The sequence below is a fragment of the Dermochelys coriacea genome, chromosome 3, assembly GCF_009764565.3.
Source record: "Dermochelys coriacea isolate rDerCor1 chromosome 3, rDerCor1.pri.v4, whole genome shotgun sequence".
NCBI classification, from domain to species: domain Eukaryota; kingdom Metazoa; phylum Chordata; order Testudines; family Dermochelyidae; genus Dermochelys; species Dermochelys coriacea.
In genome coordinates this window covers 128,832,197-128,855,591 of record NC_050070.1, presented here as the reverse complement: position 1 = coordinate 128,855,591, position 23,395 = coordinate 128,832,197, and the positions used below count along the sequence as shown (strand labels likewise).

Below are 23,395 nucleotides of genomic sequence, written 5' to 3'. Positions count from 1 at the left end.
GGCGTTCAATGAGACTTGAGTAAAATACAATTTCTAAATGTATTATGTACTAGTTTTTGCAAGTGTCAGTGGCTCTCTAAAGCCTAGGCAGAGTGCAAACACAGCACCTTGGCATGAGTTACACAATAACTCAAATCCTGGAGTGCTTTTCTGCTCTCCTCAAATGTGTTTTTAACTGCAGACAAAAATAAAGTACAATCACAAAGATTTACAGTATTTTCCCCAACAGCTCAAGGGGTGGCACATAAAATATTTTTAATGACAACTCATCCGATGCCAAGGAGTTTCATAGCTACCTCAGATTTTATTATATTTTACTGGGAGTGCAGAAGAAAAGTCTACTATGTTTCCAATAACACAGAATCAGAAAACTAACTTGGAGGGGTAACACTAATACCTTTCAAATAACTCAAACCAGTGGCTGAGTGTGTTCCCAATACTCTGAATGATGGGCTATATTGTTGAACCAATGTCTCGACATAATAACATGCCCAGCACACAGGTGGCTAATAAATCAGAGAGAACAACACTGCAGATGCATGAATTTCTTACATTGAATTTACAAGTCCTGCTTCCTCAAGGAAGACAAGTGTTGGTGTATCATTGCTGATTTACCTACACCAAAACTCACCCTGTAGATTCAACTGACCTAGGGTGGACAATATATTGGGCAAATTTAGAGGAGATATAAATGGTGGTGGAGATATAAATCAGTGGGAACTGGTGTACCTGACACATGTAGAGGGAAGAAAGGTAGAGTTGTTATAGAAAAATAAACGAACAAGTAGTGGAGCGAAAGTCAGGGGTGTGAGGTGGGGCAGTGGATTTATGAAAATATTTTCTGATTCAGAAATGGAAATCTATTTTCAGCCCAGTTTCCTTCCAAAATAAGTAATGAGAGAGAAAAAAATCCCACTTGTTTAGCATAGGAAGGAAAAATGAGTTTGTGGGCAGAGGTTTTGATAGGGGAATGTATGGTAAGCTTCCTTCTTTAGGGGCTTAGTATGGCTTAAGACAGCTTCCATTACTGCCGGCCAACAAAAGCTCTGCAGGTTTCTCAGGAACTATGGAGGTTACTCCCTATCCAGACAGAGCAATTTCCCTGTCAGTAGTGGCCATGAAATACCTATAGTTGTATTATACAGCCATCCAAGACTGCTTCCTCTTCTAGTGGCAGTCACAGACTCCTCCCAGTCCAAATGCCATTATGGCAATTAGGCTCATGGAAATGATGTCAGGTTACATCCTAAATAAGGCTAAGATTTTGTCATGGTTATTTTTAGTAAAAGTCACGGACAGGTCACAGGCAACAAACAAAATTCACAAAAATCGTGACTTTTACTAAAAATAACCATACAAGCCTCGAAAGAGGCACATAGCTGCAGCCCCCACCACGGGGCAGGGATGCACGGCCCTGGCGGCAGACCCCATCACGGGGCTATGTGGGGAGCATAGCCCCAGCTCCAGCTGCTGACAGCTGAAGCAGTCACGGAGGTCCGGTAAAGTCATGGAATCTGTGATTGTCATGAGCTCCATGACTAAATCATAGCCTTAATCATAAATATTCTCAGTCTGCCCCGACACACCAATGTGAGGAGCTTTGGCTAAGTGAAATTCAGAGAACCAAGGAAAGAAATGAAAAGGAGTACTTGTGGCACCTTAGAGACTAACAAATTTATTAGAGCATAAGCTTTCGTGAGCTACAGCTCACTTCATCGGATGAGCTCACGAAAGCTTATGCTCTAATAAATTTGTTAGTCTCTAAGGTGCCACAAGTACTCCTTTTCTTTTTGCGAATACAGACTAACACGGCTGCTACTCTGAAACAAGGAAAGAAATGTAAATGACTTGTGAGGACCAAAGATGAAGTCTCTGGGTCTGATAGACCCATAACAGAGTTGTCACCTAGGAAGAGAAGATTCCTATTGGGCTGAAAATTTACATTCACTCAATACTATTCCCAAAAAACAATAGGAGTCCCTCTGCATCATCTTTGTTACTGGAAGAAAGGGTCTCTCTCACCAATCATCTCCTCTTAACCACCCCAAAAAAGAAGTTTTAAAAGTTATTTAACAGAGAAAAGTAGGCACCCAGTTCAGTCCTAGGGGAATTCTGTGCCAAAAAAATTAAATTCTGCACCCAATACTTTAAAATTCGGCATATTTTATTTGCCAAAATAACACAATATAATGATGCCAGTTTCAATTATTTTAGTAATTTATTTTAAAATAACTGTCAGCAAGTATGTCTTTTTGAATTTTTTTTTGACAAATAGATTCCTTACTAGGCATATTAATACAGAACTTTGAGTAATAATTCATTTAAACAACAATACAGAAGCACATTTCCCACAGCCCTAAGAAGCAGTGCAAAGGCTTGGGGGAGTCAGGGGTAATGGAGGAGCTTCTTTTTCTTCAATGCTTAGCCAGATAGTTGGCTGTAGCAAGTGTTCGCCATTTGGTCCGTTCCTCACAACTGCAAAGGCTTGACGGCCTCAGAGTCCAACATCGAAACAGACTTGATGAACCCATGCAATAGGGGGTCTGCCTCTGGGCCACCTCCACTCCTTGGTTGGTGGAATTTTATCCCAGATGTGACAAGCCACCCGGAGAAAGGCGTTCACTGGAACGTCTTGTGGCATCCTTGTGACATGTCTGAAAAGCGTAAGGCACCACCTGCGGACAACAGCCCCAGTAGTCTGTAGACCCAAACGACCATAAACATCTGCATTACAGATGAAGTCATTCCACTTTATGGCCATTATACGACATTCATATTTTGTGTGGAAAGCCTCCAGCTTTGTCCAGTCTGCGCGGCGTAGTGTCCATGTTTTGCAGCAGAAAAACAGCATGGGAAGGATACAGCACCCCCACCCCACCTGACCTGTACCTCATCGTGGTGGAGGGGGTGTAACATCTGAAGTAGGGGATTGTTCGTTGGAGCTATGATATCAGTGAAGAAAGCTTGTGCAAAATATTACCTTAGGCATTATGCGAGGTGGACAGATCCAATGTGAACCCTGAAAATGATGGCTAACACAGGCAGCGAAGATGAAGGGCAGCAGCTGGACCTAGCTATCCGAGGTGAGTCGGAAAGACTCAACAGCTTAGGTCGCACAGCGTGGAGCTAGTACTGGTAGACCAGGAAAAGGGTTGCAAGACTTACTTCTGTCTCATCCTAATGGGACAAGGTATTTCCCAGGATAATCGTTCACTCTTGTTTTTTTGACCATGAATAACCTAGTACTCAGCACCAGGGTTAAAGCCCCCTGCCTTACTTTCAGCTGTAGATGCCTTGTTGATGTCATCTCCCCTTGGTGCAAACATGACGGGTTCGTGCCAAAGCCCCCTGGGGACATGCATCCTCTGAGGTCAGCTGGCAAGTCTGCAGTACATTGTGACAATGCATCCAATTGTATCTGGGATCTCCAACAGTCCACCAAAATTGCAACTTGGAATGTTGCAACTCTTCACAGGCATGATTATCAGGTCGCTGTCTCATGCAAAATGGACCGTCTTGGTACATCAATCGCAAGACTAACCGAAGCAAGGCCGATAGATCACGGACATCACGAAGTGGAAGATTCTTTACTTCTGTATTCTGGCAGCCCCAACCATTTATATGGGGTAGCACTACTACTGCGAGGCACGGCCAAGTCTTCCCTGACACCTAGATGCCTGGGTCTCCTCGTTTACTTACTACATGTCTTAAACATTGGCACAGTTACCTCACTCATAGTAGTCTATGCGCCGACAGAAGAATCTGTTGACTCAGTTAAAGATCATTTCTACGATCAACTGGAACATCCAGTATGCATAGTCCCTCCACATGATAATCTCATGATCCTGGGTGACCTAAATGCAGTTACTGGCTTCCTGAGAACTGGGTTTGAGCAGGTCATTGGTTATTATAGTTCAGGAACACCCAGTGATAAGTCTCGCCACTTGCTTACATTTCTGTACCTCCCAGAATCTTTCCATTCTTGGGCCATGGTTCAAGCAGCGATGCATACACCAGATGTAATGGATCTCTCATGATAGAATCACTCAGAAGGAGTTGGACCACATCATTACATTCAATAGGCAATTCTTCGCCTCCTGTAGAGTATATCGTGGGGCAAAATGTGCAGCGAACACAGATCACCATCTAATGGTCGTCCATACAGTGTTGATTCTCCAACGAGCAGGTAAGCCCTCTGTGATGATGAAGAAGTTTGACATCGACGCACTCCGTGTGCCAGGATTAGCCAGCAGTTTTTGTATCCATGTCAGCAACAGATTCTCTGCTCTAGCTAATCTGCCAGACAACATGGAGGTTGACTGGTCCCTGTTCACTTCTACCCTCAACCAATCTGCTGAGCAGATGATTGGCTATAGAATCCAGCATGCTGACCACGGTTATCGGAGGAGGCTTTCCAGATAATTAAATTGAAGGCTGTAGCCCACCAGCATGGTGATAAGGGCACTCGTAATCAGCTGAAACAAAAATTTAACACCCTGGCACTCTGCGATCACAAGGTATATTATAACCAAGTGGCGGATGATGTCAAATTTGGCTTAGCCAGGGGCGACTTGAAGCCAGCATTCTGCGCCATTCGCAATCTCAATGGTGAAGGGATAGTCACTACAAACGGCATCCTGAATGACAGCCAAGGCCATCTATGTAAATCAGATAATGACATTCTCTCGCGCTGGGTGGAACATTATCACAGTGTCCTGAACCATCCTCCAGCTGCTGCTTGTTCAGAGCTAGATGATCTGGCAGTCACTGCAGTTCCAGATCCAGATATTTGTATTGATGCACCAACAGTGAATGAAGTGAAGTGTGCCACCTCTAAACTGAAAAACAGACGTGCAGTCGGTGCTAATGGCATTCCCTCAGAGCTGCTAAAATGTGCTATTGATCCTGTAGCAGAATCACTTCTGGCCATCTTCTGTCTGGTGTGGAGAACTGGAACCCTGCCAACTGCGTGGAAGGACAGTATTGTGATCTCACTCTATAAGGGCAAGGGACCGCGCAGCGAATGTAAGAGCTATAGGCTGATCAGCTTGCTCTCCACTCCAGGGAAGGTGTTTGCGTATGTTTGCTGACACGCCTGAAGCCTTTGCTAAATCAGAAGTGTCGTTCCCAACAGTCAGGCTTAACGAGGAACAGGCCCACATTAGATGCCATTTTGGCCCTTCGCTTGTTGTCAGAAATACACTGTGAGTCCAGGAAGCCCCTGCATGTAGCGTATGTTGATCTTTAGGCTGCATTTGATTCAGTAGACCGTGTTGCGTTATGGAAGGCCTTAAAGGGGGTAAGTGTCCCTACCATTCTGCTGGACTTGATTAGAGAGCTGCATAATGGAACCACTGCCCACGTTTGTCTGGGGAACCGGATGTCAGTGCCTTTTAAATCAGTATCTGGTGTTAGGCAGGGTTGTGTTCTGGCCCCTGCACTCTTTTGTTGGGCAATGGATTTCATAATGCAGCATTCTGTCAGGTCCATAGGCATTGAGATTGGTGATCTCTTGCTCACAGACCTTGACTATGCTGATGACGTCGTTTTTTTAGTACAGAGCCCCGACAGGTTTCGTGAGGCACTCTAGCATATGGAGGAGGAGTCAGCGAAGATTGCTTTCCATGTTTCATGGTCAAAGACAAAACTGCTAAATCTAGGACCAGGTCCACCTGCAATTCCTATCTCTTTGAACAACGAAACCATCAAATCAGTTTCCAGCTTTTGCTATCTTGGTTCTATACATACCAGCTCCTCCAATTCTCACATGGAGGTTCTCCATCGGATTGGCATTGCAGCATCTGCCATGGGCCATTTACAATGGCTATGGAATCAACATCATCTTAGTATGACAACCAAGTTCAGGATTTATTCGTGCTGTATCCTTCCCAATGGAGGAGCTGAGAGAGAGGAAGTAATTGCTGGGAAGGAGCCTGGGAGTGAACCTGAAGGGTTTTGGGTGTGGGTGGGAGAAGTATGGAAGAGGTGTTTTTTTGGGGGGAGGAGGGGGAAAGGGATTATTAGGAAGTTGTGGAATTTTCCACCATGCAGACCCTGTCTGACCCCTAGCCTCTCTCATTCAGCCAGGAATGGCTGCCCCTATCCCTCTGCACCCCCACTTCCCATTCAGCCAGGCATGACTGCCCCGGTCCCCCTGCACCCCCACTCCCTATTCAGTTAAGCACAGCTCCCATCTCCATATGTCCCTGCACTTCCCCTCCCCCATGTGGCCCTGCACCCCGACTCCCATTCAGCCCTGGATCAATGTTGTCACCCCACTAGCTCCTGTGTCCCTGTCCCGTCTGTTCCCCCCACTAGCCCTTCTGAACCCCAGCCTGTGCCCCCCAGCAGCCCTGTTCTGTCCCTCCCTGCCATATTCCATGCCTCTTCACCTGGCCCTGCACAGAGGGCACTGTGAGGAAGGTAGCCTCTGCCCCCTCCCTCTCTGCAGCTAGCTGCTCCAGCCCATGAGCCAGCTGCCTTCTCTTCTGGCGCCACATCAGCCACTGGTGGGCGAAACGTGTAAATGCAGTTTCCCTTCACTGTCCCATCAGAATCAATTATTCTGTAGGGGAAAAAAATCTGTGGGGGACATTAATTCTGCATTTGCGCAGTAATCCCCCAGGAGTACTAGTTGCTCTCTCCTCTCTGCAGACTCAATGCACTAGTCACTCCCACAGGCAGAATATTCTCAGTGAGAGACAGGGACAAGTAGAGGATAAGAAGTTGCAGAGTGCATAAAGTAATAGCCTCATTTATAGAAACTCCCCTTCACCCAAGCAACTATACAACTTTGGGGATGCTCATTGTGTTGATCTGTCCCACAGTTAGGTCAACCTGGTGCACAGCCAATACCCACATCTTTCCAAAGCTCAAAAAGATGGATAACCTCTACTAAAGAGAGTCCACAATAAGCAACTGCCATTCCCACACCGCCAGCTTCAAGATAAGTCGTTGTTACTGTTCAATTGAACAGTTAGGCTTACCACATGAAAACAAAGAAGCAGTCTTGCCAAGCAAATGTTGAATGAGAAAATCTGAAAACCCACACATATGCTCTTTCAAATCTCACAAGCCAACAGATTTGAATTAAATAAGAAATAAAACAAGAAAATACCTTGGAGACAGTCACCATGGAGCCCTGATGCAATAGCCAGATTCTCCATATGAAAATGATTTTATTTATAGATGCAATCTAAGGCTTTAAAATCTTGAATTAGCTCAGAAATTGAAAATAAATACTGTGCTGTACAGTCAATAAAAACTAAACCCTTTTGGGTTTGAAATAATGACTCTGAAGTCAAGACATACAAGACTCTAAAAGAGATCACTTGCCTCTTTTCCAGATTTAATGACAAGAATCCCTAATAAACAGGATGGAAGTTACTTGAATTTTACTCTTCTCTGAACAGTCTCAATCTCCCTTACTTCCTTCCCAAATCCAAGGTCATTTTGGACAGGTTTCAGCGCTGCCTATACTACAGTTTAATCTGCGTTACACAAAACCTTATTCAACACAGTTCTTGACAGGTAGAAAGAGTCCACCTACTGCTATAGGTAGTTGGGACAGGGTTGCAATGGAACTGTCCCCCTTGTCATGGTTAAAACACAGCTCAGTCTTGCAGTGCAGACAGGACAGAATCACGACATATCTAAAGTTCTAGCACAGTTCAGGGACATGGTCAAAATATAGTTAGAGCCCATCTGTAAGACCAAACTATATTTTACTATGTAAGGGAACTGTCTTGTGACTTGGTCCCCCAACACACCTGTATTTGTACTGCAGATGGGCTCTAATGAGAAGAGTATAGACAAGTGCCTAACCATGCTATAAGCACAATTTTGTGAAATATTTTATAACATGATTAGGCCCTACCTACAATGGTCTAGGAAACACTGCTAGACTCTTGCTAGCAAGATCCATGATTCAATATGGTTCTGGCTAATGTGCTTCTAGTGCCAGTTTGACAGGGTCTTGCAGAGAGGGAGGAGGGTTATGCAATAAATAATCATATTTTGCACTATTAGAGTACCTCATCATTGTATCTACAATAAGTTTACGGTACACACAATAGCCTTACAACATCCTTGTGTGATAGATACTATTATATCCCTTTAGCAGATGGGGAAACTGAGGCATCAATAACAGAGCAGAGAATAGAGCCCAGGAGTATTAACATCCAATGTGATGCTCTAATCACCTGAGTATCCTCAGAACAACTGAGTCTGAAGTCTAGCTAGGACTTTTGTCCTTACCTGTAACCTGTACCTTCAGGACCGTCAGAGATGAGCAAAAAGTCCTGAAAGGCAGTCATAATTACAGCCTATCAATTTAAACAAGAGAACTATTCAACTCAGTACCTATATCAGGAAAAGGGAGTGTCTCCCTTGTCTTGCCCAAACTCATTTAAGTTACAAATATTTGTCATGGGAATGGCTAAATCATTTCCAAAAACAAAGATATTCGGGCTGCAATTAAAGAGGCATCATCAACTCAAAAAAAATCATGTTTCTGTCTGAAAAACGGCATAACTACTCTAATTACACATAACGCCTAGATTACTAGAATTGAAAGAAGGTGATGAAATTTTTTTTCTCAAGTTTGTTTACTTTGTGCAGTTGACAATCAATTGTGTATAGTCAATTATATTTCCCCCCTTATATACACTGTCTCTTTAGCTGAAAAGTCCCCTATCAACATCAACAAGGAAGCAAAAAACCCAAATTTTCTTATATATATATATATATATATATATAAAGTCAGGAGATGGTATTTTATGGATGTGTGATCAGAAACTGGAGTGTTTACAATCAGTAAATTTTAAAATAAAAAAAAAATTCAAGCTGACAAAGTCCTTTATGAAGACAAAGCACAGCTTCTCAGAAATTTCATTTTAAAACTGGGCCCTTGCATATAACCCCGTTCCTGTGATCTTTCATATGGATTTTTAAGTATAAGAACAGTTTGGCCCATTGGAGTTTAGAAAGTCAGTGATCCACTATATGAACTAAAACCTAGGCCTTGATATAAGTAAATGGTTATAAATTAGCCTCTTATATAATCTACCAATTATCTACAAAGGTTTTCTTGACACATTAAAACCTAATAGCTCATACATGGGCACTGTATTCTACAGTACAATCTGTAAGTCATGGCAACAACAGTATTGTCTACACAATTATGTTCTTGGAACTATTTATTTCCTAACATTTATTCTTTCTAGCCAATTCTTCATATATATCATTAGCTTCCTAATTGTGTTAATCTAAGAGTCAATTCTAGGCCACTGGGGACCATCTAGTACAGCTATAATTAGGAAGATTTAAATGCATGTGATACTTTGGAAACTTTTCAGTTGCATTCTAAGCACTACCCTAACAAAAGGAAATTTGGCTCCACACTTATATACCATATACATAACACAGAGCATCTGATTGAAAACTATAGCAGCTAAGAAAATTAAGGCTAAAACTTGAATTAACACTCCATCCTCAGCTCACAACTTTTAAATTTTATTTCTTGGTAAGGGCATCAATTAATACTGGAATGTCATCAATTCCCATTCTCCTTACTCTCATGGATTTAAGACAGGCCCCTTTAACATGCTTGAATATAATATTTTGTAGGTGATTGTGCTAACTCTTTAGATATCATATTTCATCTGATCCACAAGCTATGTTGTAATAATAAAAATGAAAAGGATCTGACATTTTAAAAAATAGTTACAATGAGCACAAGCAGCTCGACAGGACAGCAAGAAGTCTGGAGCAGTCTGAATATTACAAACATAGACAAGGCCTGATTCCCTCCATGGCTGCACCAGATGAACCAAGGCCTCAGACCATCAGCACCATAAAGTTCATCGAAAGCCAGGATGCAGCAGCAGATGACAGAATAAGGAGCAATGGTCTCAAGTTGCAGTGGGGGAGGTCTAGTTTGGATATTAGGAAAAACTATTTCACTAGGAGGGTGGTGAAGCACTGGAATGGGTTACTTAGGGAGGTGATGGAATCTCCATCCTTAGAGGTTTTTAAGGCCTGGCTTGACAAAGCCCTGGCTGGGATGATTTAGTTGGAGTTGATCCTGCTTTGTGCAGGGGGTTGGACTAGATGATTGCCTGAGGTCTCTTTCAACCCTCATCTTCTATGATTCGATGAGATCCCCTGCTAATGAGCTAGTCACTGATTCAGAAAACCTATGATGTTGCTTTTCCCAGAAGGATCAACATCTGTTAGCAAGGTGGGTTGTTTCAGGTAAACACTTCCAGCCTGTTATGGGAGTGCATTGCTGGTAGAGGACATCATTGACCTTTGGTTAACAAATGTTATATGTAGCAGTGTGACACCTGTGGTATTCTTAACAACATGTCTGAGAACATACTGCTTAATAGAGCACACATCCTAGTTTCTCTAGAGGAGCTGTGGAGTTCTGCTGCTCACTCTGTCTGTTCCACTGTTCCATAACTATCTGCCTAGATCACTTTTACACTAAAGAAACCAGCATATGAATGTCAGTTCCAGGATACTTTAACATGGGTCTTAACTGGAAGGAAGTGTCTTCTGGAACCCTAAACAGCTATTTAAATATGTCCATAACTAATCCGCCGATACTTCAACAATGATCAGGATCTTCTGTTTATTTGGGACACAAATAAAAACAATGGACCATATTCTACTCTCAGCTACACCCGCGTAAAGCGGGAATAACACCACTGGCCCTTTTTCTGATTTCACTTACACCTCAAACTTAATTCAACAAAGTCAATGGAGTTACACTGGCATGCGATCGGGATAAATGAGAGAAGAATTAGGTACAATGGAGTTCCAGCTGTACATTAGTATAACTGAGAGCAGAATAAAGCTCACTGTTTTGTGCTCTGCTGATAAATCATGTTGGGCTAAAATGCTTTGGGATAAAAAATGCTCACAGATCAAATTGGAGGGGAAAAAGTGGTGAAACTCTATTCAGGCTCTACCCACAAAGCCACAGGAGTGGAATGCTTCCTGATGGATGATCCATATTGATCAGTAGTGAAACAGTCATTTCCTAGGTTGGTAGACTGTATGGAATCTATGTATAACTTTGAAATTGTTCCTCAACATGGGTCTCCTGGCTAGCAGGACATAGAACTAGTCACTAGAAATGGAATACTACAACAATTTACATTTTGTTTTCAATGCTCATTACTCAAACCAAATTATTTTGCATGTGAAGAAACAGCAAGTAGAAAAACAATGGACTGCCCCCTTCTCATTCAGAAGTGCGTTAGACATTTCCACTTCTTTTGTCTCTTTTCTATTATCATTTAATTTGTTCCTGATTCTGAATATACTTTCATTATTAAATATACTCACATCATCAGTAGCATGTGCCACTTTTTCTGAAAGCTTTCTGTGCCTATTGGGGTTGGGAGGGAGAGAAACAAAATCATTTGTTCATTCATCTCAGAAAAATGTGAACTCTCAGAATGTCTGTGAACTAAGTAATTATCTAAAAAATGTCAAGAATGAAACCTTGAAAAGGAATCTCCTGGAATTTTCACGACTTTTGTACAAATATCATAACCATAAAGTAACTACATACTTTTTTATTAACAAATATAGTATTAAATTGCAATTAACCACAGTACAGGAGTTTATTTAAACAAGCAAATTTACAATAAACTAATTAAGAATAAAACTATATGCACACCATTTTAATGATGCATATAATTTAATGACTATAATGGCAATATAAAAACAAGGGGTGTTTGGTAAGAGTTTGCTTAGCAGATTCGACATTAGTAAATTCAGCTAAACTCTCTCTTTTAAAGTATTTGATCTGATCCTCCAAACACTTGTTGACAAATGATTTTACATATATTGCTAGTCCAAAACTGACTGGGACTACCGATGTGTGAAAATTTACTCATGCTTGTAAGTATTTGCAGGATTGGGCCTTTAGTTTTCATACATTGTTTGAACACTGTTCCAGCACATTAAGACAAGTTAGGCTTAGCGATCATTTGTATGGCATTATCTATTTTGTTCTGCAGTGTAATTCTGCAGCTAAATGTATTAATATTTCAGAGGGTACACAAACAGTGATCAGGTGCCTTACAGGTACAAAAAGCATACATTATACAAAATTTCCTCATCGGGCTCCTGGAAATTTCCTGAATATGTTTTTTTTTTAATACTTAAAATTACTATATTTTGAACAGAGTTGGCAAAAATAAATAGGCTTTTCAAATATATTCTAAGCTAACAGGCAGATACAACAAGCAGGGATGGTAAAATAAAGCTCCAAACTACCGGTAAACCCAAAGCCCTTTCCAAATGACTAGTTTTATTAACAGGAAAATTCAAAACAAGCAACTTTGCACCTACTAACAAACAATAGAGGTCTTTGCAGCTTTCAATAAGGGGAGGAGGAGAGGACACAAACTCATCTGAGCAGCCAACCTGGCTGCTTCCCCTGTACTTTTATAGCTCCTATTGCAGATCAGCCATGAAATAGGCAGTGGACCCGGGTTCTTTCTGTGACCTCTTATATGTTGGGCCTTCGGGATCACCTTTATAGCTTAGGGCTCTTTCTCTCTCTCACCCCTCCTCCCAAATTAAAGGTTTTAAATTGTGATTTCTAAGGACAGTCATTTCTTGATCTTGGAAGATCATAGTGTGGTTGGTGTCTAGCCACACACATAGCTCTTTTTTCTATGTCTCGCTTGCTATTTTAATTCCTCCCTTCTTTTCCTCTAGCCATCTAAGCAATTTCCTGCTTCTTACTTACTCAAACCTAATCCTGCCTTTCCTCTTCCATCCCAAAATACATTGGCAATTACAAGTAATTGCACAATGAGCTGGAGTTATAGGACCAAATTCCCCAGTACTGTAAGAAGATGACTCTACTCCAGGGAAGTAAATGGAATTACTGCCGACATAAATAGGTGCGAGTCTGGCCCACAGTATCACAAAACACATAGAAGACTACTATTTTACTGAGCAACAGAAAAGTGTGAGATTTACTTCTCTAATGTCACATTATCAATTTGATAGGAGAGGGAGGCCGACATTGACAATACCTTTACAATATATATTTTATAGTAAGATTGTAGTCCTCCCAAGAAATCAAAAAAATATTTATTTTCACACACATCCCTGCACACACCCACACCCCCTGGCACTATTCTCTCTGTACATTGTTTTATGCATCAACTAAAAGAATAATATTTCAAAAGTAAGTTACCAATCTTGTGAGACTGAATGTCCAAAAGCAGTATCAAAAGGCAATAAGGGACGGATCCTGCAGTGCACTCTGATATTTCCCCTCAGTTCCTGGGATTATAATATAAAAATGTAATTAAAACAAACCATTACAAGAGGACATGCATGTAGGCCCTGGTCCTGCAAATACTCACGTTTAACTTTTTAAGAACATGCATAAGAGTTTGCAAGGGAGGAGAACTGGGAGATTAAGTTATGCTCCAAGGAGTCTCCTTTTTAGAGCAATGGGCACAAGTACTATATTTAAAAGACATTTCTGATTAGGAACAATATGGTATGACTTGCTGCAAAAAGCAGATGTGCCTCTGTAAAGAAACATATGGTACATCGACAAAGGGTCAGATACATTAAGTAGGAGCATATTCATTAGCTAGGATGTCTGGGAAGTTAGACATATAATTGCAGGTCTCAATGGTTCTCTCATTATAGATACTCACAATTAAACTGTTGTGAAGTATTTTTCTCTTTTGTTTTTCTTGCTGGTATCGCTCGTTAACTTCCTGTAAAGACTGCTTGAGATCAAATGCTTTTGTCTGGAATGCTGGAAGAAGAAAGCCATTTTAAAAACGTAAACTCTTGGGATACACAAATAAGATTTTCAGTAGTACTTAAGTGAACTAGGAGCACAGTTACTATGGGCACAAATACATAACCTTGAAAATGTTAAATTATTAGACGTACAAGGCATTCAAAAATCATTCAGATCTGACAGTCCAGTTAGGCCAGTGCTATTTGTCACTATGTGACAGATCAATGTACAGAAGCCATTTTGGGACTGCAGCTGTTTAAGCTGGTAGACATCAGACATGCTGCAGTGGTGACAGGCTTTTTCTTCCACTGAGCAAATGGGTGGTGATCTATACCATTCTAACCACCTCTATTGCAGATCATTAGGCATCAATAGTGGCATGTACTCCCCTCCTATGCAGAGGAAAAGTGATGAGGTAGCTCCAACCATGGGTGGTTTATTAAAGGAGTTAAGGTGGAAATGAGGGAGTACTCTAGCATGAACAGACAGGCTTTAACTTGCTCTTTGATACCCATGGAGTGGCGAATAGATAGGAGAGTACAAATCTTATGCAAGTTGTAATTATATGAAATATTTTGAGAAAATACTTCACATGTGATGGAACAGGAGTCTGACTGTCCTGGAAAATGGAGTTTATACATATAATGAAGGCAGAAGAGTCATTACTTCATGTCTCTGCTTTTTCAGTTGAGCATAAATTTTCAATACAGTAAGCAGAGAGTTAGACATGCAACTCAGTTAGTGTGCTGCTAAACCCTTGTAAACAGAGCTGAAAATGTTCCCCATAAGATGCCAGAGTACACTTCATTTCTAAGATTTCATAGAAAGCTTAATCTTTTGAAATCCCATGAGAGTCCTCCTCACACAAACTGAAGAGAGACATATGGAGCAGAGTAAAAGCTCTCCAACCTCACAGATGATTTTGTTTCCACCTAATTACATTCACACTGAAAGGTCCATGTGACAGATGAGAAAAACCTGTAAACTGTCAGAGGAAGCAACCTCCCAGGAACCCCAGCAAGAAATCGAAGTCCACAACATTAGCGAGGTGTCCAGTGACGTAGAAGTACAGTATCCCACGAATGTGGCTCTAGAATTGGACTAGCAATAAGGCCACCAGGCAGGTTTTTTTATGTTCTTTTTATGAAGAAGTTAATATTGAATTTTAAGATCTCAACATGGCAAGCATGTGACTTACACTCCCGGCTAGAAGCTAAAAATCTGAAAACTTTAAACAACATTTGTCTTATATTGGAGTTTCCCCAGATATTATTTTTGCCATTCCTAATCTGTAAGCCTCACCTGTCAGCCTTGAGGCACTCTCCAGTGTGCAAATTACCAGGGATTCATGAAGCTGTCAGCTGGAGGGGCAAGGCAAGACCCAGGAGCTATATGGAGAATGGTCCCTTTCTTGCATTCAGTAAATCTAGTAACACTGGCTTAGTTTGAGCAATCATTTGTGGGTTAATATTGGGTTAAACCTAAACAATAGGGGGGTTAAAATGTTCATTGTTATCCTGGAAGCCTAAACAGAAACTTCTCTCTTTGGCCACATAAGATAGTAATATATATTTTTTAAAATATACACAGCAACACTCAATTCTTGAATTTTCTTGGAGAACCAACAGAGGAGGAATTGTATTATGGAATTGTAACAGTGACCCCTGCTAGGCTGCAAGACATTTTCCATTATAGACCTGAACTTTACACTTGGCACAGCTGCCTCACGTAAGATTTTCCAACTAAAGCATATGTAAAAATCTCTTGTTTGTTTTATACACTAACTCTTGAAGAACTAGTACTTGGGACTATTTTTTTTTAGCAAGCTGAAGGGCAAATGGTTTTAGTTATTGGAGGTGATTTTTTGCGTTGAGCCTCTGCGAGAGGCCTGGTGAACATTACAAGCTCTGCTCCACTTAATCTGTGCTTTAGTTTAAAAAAAAAAAATTCTAGCCCTTTTTGTTGTGAACGTAATTGTGAAAACAGAAATCAATCGTTAGCTTGTCACAATGGTCACTGGTTTGTCACAATGGTTTTTCGAAAAGACAGATGATTCCTTGGGATCTGCAGAATACAAATAAAGGTCTACAACAAGCTGTGTTTATCCAAGCACTGCACAACCCCCTACCTCAAGTTCTTGCACCTGACAGCTGGTATTTTCACACATGCTTTCCCAACGCTCACTCCCATAAAAAGAATAAACCATTATGCCGCTCATGTTTTGTGAGGCTTTATATGCACCAGAGATGGACCCTCTTAATATAAGCGCCACAAAGACCATTTTCTAACAGGCAATTAAACCTTTCTTGTATGGAACTATTTGTTTATGTACCTAGCCATTTGTTACCATTATTATTTGTGTTCTCCTGTGATTCCTGCTTGTTTCCCCAGTGAGCCACTCTAGAAGTTACTTATTATTCATTTTATGGTAGTGCCTAGGAACTCATACTGAGGACATCAGGACTCCACTGTGCTAAGCACTGTACAAACATAGAATAAGAGACTGCCCCTGGAAGGTTACTATCTAAGAAGAGGTTTCAGAGTAGCAGCCGTGTTAGTCTGTATTCGCAAAAAGAAAAGGAGTACTTGTGGCACCTTAGCGACTAACAAATTTATTTGAGCATAAGCTTTCGTGAGCTACAGCTGTAGCTCACGAAAGCTTATGCTCAAATAAATTTGTTAGTCGCTAAGGTGCCACAAGTACTCCTTATCTAAGTAGACAAGACAGACACAGGGTGGGGAAAAGGGTATACTGTACAAGCAGAATTAACACAAGTGATGGTTTGCAAACATCGTGTTAATGTCATAATTTTTCATCTTCTCTTCCCATACTGGGTCCAAATTTTAAAAATGAGGCCAATCAAACCCAATGGAAATGGTTCCCCTACCTTGTAGGTTAGAGAGCCATGATACAATATGCTTCACATCACTAGTCCTTTCAATGTTGTTCCAGTTATCTTGCAAGAGAGGTTGCATAAGAGGACAAATATTAGTTATCTTTTCTAAATGATTAGCACCAGCCTGAGTAACTGGTTTTGTTGCACACTGTTTTAGTCTTAACCAGATGCTATCTATAAGTTGTCAGATGCTCTATCTGTCTGTAATACTGCTCTTTAGGATAGTGCATTTTTATACTATGCAGAGGTTTGGCTTGGTTTTTAATCTCCCCACAAACAATTGAGGGTGATTTGATACAAACTTTTAAAGCAGCAGGTTTTTTGTTTTGTTCTTCATTTCAGAAGGAACATTTTGAAGGAAGAGAAAAGTCCAGGAAGAACATTCATTTGGGCCCAAATCCAGCCCCGTCCCTCCCCCCCAGGTGCAGGGGATATCCCAGGCAGCAGAGCTGGTGAGGCTGAGCTATGCAAAAGTGGGCAAACACAGGATTCGAGGGGACCATGCACCTATCTATAGTTTATTAGGGGTCATGGAATAATTCTTCCCCCAGTTATTCATTTGATCAGGTGCAGGCTTTAGATTTGCTCCTTCATAACTGCCAGGGTTGCTAACTTTCTAATCGCACAAAACTGAACACCCTAGCCCTGCCCCTTCCGAGGCCCCGCCTCATTCCCTGAGGCCCCATCCCCCACTCACTACATTCCCCCTCCCTCAGTGGCTCGCTCTCCCCCAACCTCACTCACTTTCACTGGGCTGGGGGAGGGGGTTGGGGTGCGGCACGGGATGAGGACTCTAACTGGGGGTGCAGACTCCAAGATGGGGCCAGAAATGAGAGGTTCAGAGTGCGGGAGGGGGCTCGAGTTCCGGCTGGTGTGGGCTCTGGGCTGGGGTGAGGGGATTGGGGTGCAGGAGGGGGTGCAGGCTCTGGGCTGGGACTGGGGATGAGGGGTTCAGGGTGTGAGACGGGGCTCTGGTCTGGGGCAGGGTGCCAGGGGTGCCGGTGAGGGCTCCAGCTGGGGGTGCAGGCTCTGGGGTGGGACTGAGGGGTTGGGGTACAGAAGGGGGCTCTGGGTTTTGAGGGGGGTTCAGGGCTGGGATAGGGGCATGGGCTTACTTTGGGTGGCTCCAGGTCAGGGATGCTGCGGGTCTAAGGCAGGCTAGTCCCTACCTGTCCTGGCACTGCGCCCTGGAAACGGCCACGAGGTCCAGCTCCTAGGCGGCGGGGTGGGAGGGCCCAGGAGGCTCTGTGCGCTGCTCTCGCCCACAGCCCCCCCCCCCAGCTCCCATTGGCTGCGGTTCCCAGCCAATGAGACCGCAGAGCCAGTGGTCGGGACGGGGGCAGCGTGCAGAGCCCTGTGGCCCCCCCCAGTCTAGGAGCCAGACCTGCTGCCCGCTTCTGGGGCACAGCGCAGTGCTAGGATAGGTAGGTACTAGCCTGCCTTAGACCTGCAGCACCGCCGACCGGACTTTTAATGGCACAGTTAGTGGTGCTGACTGGAGCCGCCGGGGTTCCTTTTTGACCAGGTGTTCCGGTCAAAAACCGGACACTTGGCAACCCTAATAACTGCTAACTTGCTAAGCACTGACAATACTAGTTCTTCCATCTTTTGAAGTCTATTCAGGGTCCACAGACACTGATATGGCCTTTTTCAGACAGTATCTATATGATGGATTAAGTTAAAAGAGTCTTCTTAAATTTTCAGAAACTTGCCATCCATCTCAAAAACGGCTTGATTGATATACGAGTCTCAGGAGGACCCTGTCAGTCAGTCTGCCAATATTTTTTGCTAAAATGATAACATCTATGTTAACCAGGGAACTATGGTAATAAGGACAGAATAATGGGTCTGTTCCTGGTTTGGGAATTCCTATTATTCACACTTCACACAGCAAAGATGGCAGTGTCTAGTTTTCAGACTGAGATTAAATAAATCTAATAAGGAGCTACTCAGTTATTTTACAACTGTCTGAGTTCACTCTATACCTACCAGACTCTGGCAATTGACATACTTGGAATGCTTTTTAACATTTCTTCTATGGGTATCTACCTATCAAGCATTTCAGCTTGAGCCTCTATTTTATGAAGTTAAACAGGCAACATATGACTTCCCTGGTACTGTATATATATATTTGGGATTATTCGTAGTAAGGGATGAAGTGTACATCTCATGACAGATTTCAGAGTAGCAGCCGTGTTAGTCTGTATCCATAAAAAGAAAAGGAGTACTTGTGGCACCTTAGAGACTAACAAATTTATTAGAGCATAAGCTTTCATGAGCTACAGTTCACTTCATTGAATGCATACAGTGGAAAATATAGTGGGGAGATTTTATATACATAGAGAATATGAAACAATGGGTGTTACCATACAGACTGTAACAAGAGTGATCAGGAAAGGTGAGCTATTACCAGCAGGAGAGCGGGGGGACGGGGACGGGGACAGGATGACCTTTGTAATGATAATCAAGCATGTTGCCAACTGTGTCCACATATCTATTCAGGGGACACCATCATAGGGTCTAATCACATCAGCCACGCTATCAGAGGCTCATTCACCTGCGCATCTACCAATGTGATATATGCCATCATGTGCCAGGAATACCCCTTTGCCATGTACATTGGTCAAACTGGACAGTCTCTACATAAAAGAATAAATGGACACAAATCAGACGTCAAGAATTATAACATTCAGAAACCAGTCGGAGAACACTTCAATCTCTTTGGTCACTCGATTACAGACCTAAAAGTGGCAATTCTACAACAAAAAAACTTCAAAAACAGACTCCAACGAGAGACTGCTGAATTGGAATTAATTTGCAAACTGGATACAATTAACTTAGGCTTGAATAAAGACTGGGAGTGGATGTGTCATTACACAAAGTAAAACTATTTCCCTTGTTTATTTCCCCTCCTACTGTTCTTGTAAAGTGCTGGAAATGGCCCACCTTGATTATCACTACAAAAGGTCCCCCCCACCCCCGCTCTCCTGCTGGTGATAGCTCACCTTTCCTGATCACTCTTGTTACAGTCTGTATGGTAACACCCATTGTTTCATGTTCTCTGTGTATATAAAATCTCCCCACTATATTTTCCACTGTATACATTCGATAAAGTGAGCTGTAGCTCACGAAAGCTTATGCTCTAATAAATCTCAGGACAGTAATTCTGAATATGTCTCAATGATATTGTGTAACTGGCCCACCAATTTTATTTTGTTTTACCAGATGGACAAATCTCCAGGTAGAATCCCTTCCATGATGGTCTGTGAATCTGGCCTGGTTGTTTAAGTTTATGATACTGACAATGTAGTTTGCTATTTCGTTCATACTCTTTCCCACCCCTACCTCATTTAGTTAAGAGGGATAAGGGTATCTGACCACATACCTTTTGTATCGTGCTAAGTTCCATTTTGTTTGGGTCAAACAAATTTACAGCAGAAAAGTTCCTCCTACCTTTGCCATTTGCATTTATTTTAAAAAATACTTTAGAATTTGTGTGCATTTGGTCAGTCATTTTGAGTCCTTGAAACCCAAATTTATCCTACGAGAATATTTTTCGTGCTAATGCTGAGCCTGCCAGATATCTTTACTATTTACCATTATTAACATTTATGTAAGTGTTATACCTGAAAACATTTCCCATGAGTTAATAGCTCACCACCTCTTGACATCCTTGTAAATGTCACTGTTACATAAGGTCCCAGTCCTGAATTGTCATCCACATGGGTGGAACTGCTGCACTCACACACAGCTCCACTGAAATCAGTGGCTGCGCCCACACAGATTACAATGCAAGACTGTGGCCTAATTCAAAACATTAATATTTTATATTTCCAGGTACATAATATTATAATTAATAAATTACTATAATGAACTGAAAAATGTAAGTTAAGAACACATAGAATTCACCCAAGCACCAATATGCTATTTTGATGTGTGTTGAAGTTTCCCTTAGCTGTGACATCACAGACTGATGCATTAAGGGATTTCAACTGCAAGACTAGAACAGACCAGAGGGTTCTGTGGGACCTATAAAGAATATTTTAAAAACTAGTTTACAACACTGTATTTGTTTATGGGATAACTGCCCCCCACAGCCCGATAAATTGGAGCGTTCAACTTAATCTTGGTTCTTTTTTACTTCGTTCTCTGCTACCATATCAAAGGTGGTCTGTTTAATTGTTTTCTTCATCTTGGCAGTGGAGCATTCTAAATCCATGCAGAGTACATAATCTTCGTTTAATCCATCTGTCTGACTAACAGGCAAAAGTTCATTGGGACTAATCCGGCACACACTTGCCACTGTGCATTCTACTTGCTACCATTACATGAATAATCCCCCTTGAGTCAAATAAGACCCAGACCTAACTGATTTTTGCAGTATAAAAATGGACAATTGTTTCTCATGTGTTGCAATACCTGGGGATAGCATTGCGAGCTGCTGAGTGGCCCACAAATTTTGGTTTTTACTTTTTATTCCTGCATTTTGGATAAATTAAATCAGATGTTGATGGTTACATTTTCAAAATTCTGGTCCCCAAGCCTGCTATCAGATCCGCTAGCAAAGACCCTTATGCCTGTGTGGGGTCCCACTGAAGTCAATGAGTTCTGAACATGTGCAGGAGTCCAGACTGGAGGCTCCAATTGCAAAATCAAAGCCTTAGTGCCTGAGTTACACATACACAGAGTGTTTGTGCAGACAAGTACATGCTTTGCATTTATACATGTTCTGCAATCAAGCATAGGCACTGAGTTTTGACTTTATAGTGTCATTTTACAAAGTACCTTGTGTGTGTCTGTTTTTTAATTAAGAAGTATATTTTCTCCCTAAAACATAGGAAAAATTTAAAATCCAGTTTGCCCTATTTTCTAACATTATTCTGAGAAGGCTGAATTCTCCTGAGATTTTCCCTGGTACACTCAAAAGTTCCAGCTAAGGGAACACATTTTTTATTTTACTATTCCATAACAATCAAGATGACAAGCCTTGAAAATTTCAAATTAAAATGTTAGAACTTGGCACTCTAGTAGAAGCTGCAATCAGCACAAAAAAATTGATCCAAACTATTGTAAGGCATGCTGCCCTGTGAAAATATTTGATTACATACATATTTTTGGTAGTACATATTTAAGGAAAGCCCACGATCTAGAAGCCTAAATGAAAGAAAAAAAACAAACAACCCCTCACCCCCAAATTTAAGTGACACCCATATCAAAATCAAAGAAAACACATGAAAGAAATGTAACGTCAATGTTACATGTCTGAAACATAAATGCAGTGAGCCTTACTTTGCATAGCTTCATTCTGCAGCTGGATCTTTTGGACAGCAGTCAAAACTTGGTAAAGAGAATTCTTGTATTGATGTTGAAAGTCTCTTGAAAGCTCAAGAGCAAATGAATAGAGGTTCTTCAGGTCTCGCTTAAGTCTCTGTGCAATAAGCAAAAAACATCATCTTAAAAAAGATGTAAAAATAGCAGTTGGATGGTAAAATATCCATAATGCAAATAACTATTGTCAGGTATCACAACCAAGAAGAACGTTTATATTTCACATAATGAATGGGTTTAATTTAAGGACTGAATTTGCAAGATGCTAAGTCATCTCATTTCCAACTGACTTCTGCAGGAAATTTCATAGCAAGTGGTCAGACCATCACTGCATCAGACCCTAAATGTGAAAGAAAGTATCTTTTTAAATTTTGTTAACTAAAACCAAGACACTTTAACAGTGCGTAATGAACATGCTTATGAATCACATATACAAGTAATTTTAAATACAAATACTTAAAAATAAATAATTACTATATTCTTACTTTGCACATTTTACATACTTTGTTCAGTAGCTACATACCTAGCTCATCCTCAAATTTTTCTAGAATTTGCCACTTCTTCTGATATGAAAGAAGATGCATTTTACAAAAATCAGATTCCTTTATAGTGTGGAATACGATGTTTTTTATTATTAAAATACATTAACACCCAGAGCATCTTAGACTGAGAGTTAAAAATTGAAATAAGTAAAAATAAATTAAATGCAAGAGAGAAGCATGGTCTGACTGTAGGACCTAGGAGCCTGGAAATCTCCTTCTAGGCTCTTCAACAAGGTACTTAGCCAATCTGTAAAATGGGATTAATAATGATTTACCTCGCAGAGGTGTTGTGATGGTTAACACTTTCTAAGGCCCTTTGAAGATGAGAAAGTGCTGAGTATTACTCTGTGGCGCTTTGATATTACTAGTACTACACAGCCAGCCTTTCATTGTGAATTAATTATGTGACTAATTTTTAATGGTAAGACTTTGTACTGAAGGTTAAAAAAAAAAAATCTACTGCAGCTTTACCTCCGAAAACAACAGGGTAAGAAAACCAGTGTTTTTCAGTGACAATTCTAGGAATACAGGTAATTTAAAATTGTATCTGGAGAGCTTTTGCCTCTTGTAACATATTTATCTTCTTGTTGATAGAAAGCCATCACAGTCCAAATGTGTTGCATCCCAATCAGCTCTGCCATTCTATCTAACCTAAAATTTAAAATAGTATTACAAGATTTTCTATGAAGCGTCATTCTAATGAGATTAGCACACTTCATTTATAAAACACCACATTCCTCTTTTCTGTTATTTCTCTTTTAAAGACAGTTCAGATGCACTCCTTTTATACAGGCTTTTAGGCATCAACTCAGAGATCCTCATGGTCCTCTAAA

At 41.2% G+C, this 23,395-nt stretch overlaps 1 protein-coding gene across 4 annotated transcripts in view; it reads right to left on the bottom strand.

Moving 5' to 3' along the window:
* The window catches only part of KIF25 (kinesin family member 25), a 72,983-nt gene that overhangs the window by 34,490 nt on the left and 15,098 nt on the right, over positions 1–23,395 (bottom strand). For all 4 annotated transcript variants that reach the window (XM_038397636.2, XM_038397637.2, XM_043511321.1 and 1 more), the window contains 4 exons: positions 21,982–22,120; positions 13,704–13,807; positions 13,229–13,317; positions 11,356–11,398 (listed from right to left, as the gene is read on the bottom strand). In XM_038397636.2, coding sequence (XP_038253564.1) covers positions 11,356–11,398; positions 13,229–13,317; positions 13,704–13,807; positions 21,982–22,120 — 375 coding nt within the window. The remainder of the gene's footprint in view (positions 1–11,355; positions 11,399–13,228; positions 13,318–13,703; positions 13,808–21,981; positions 22,121–23,395) is intronic.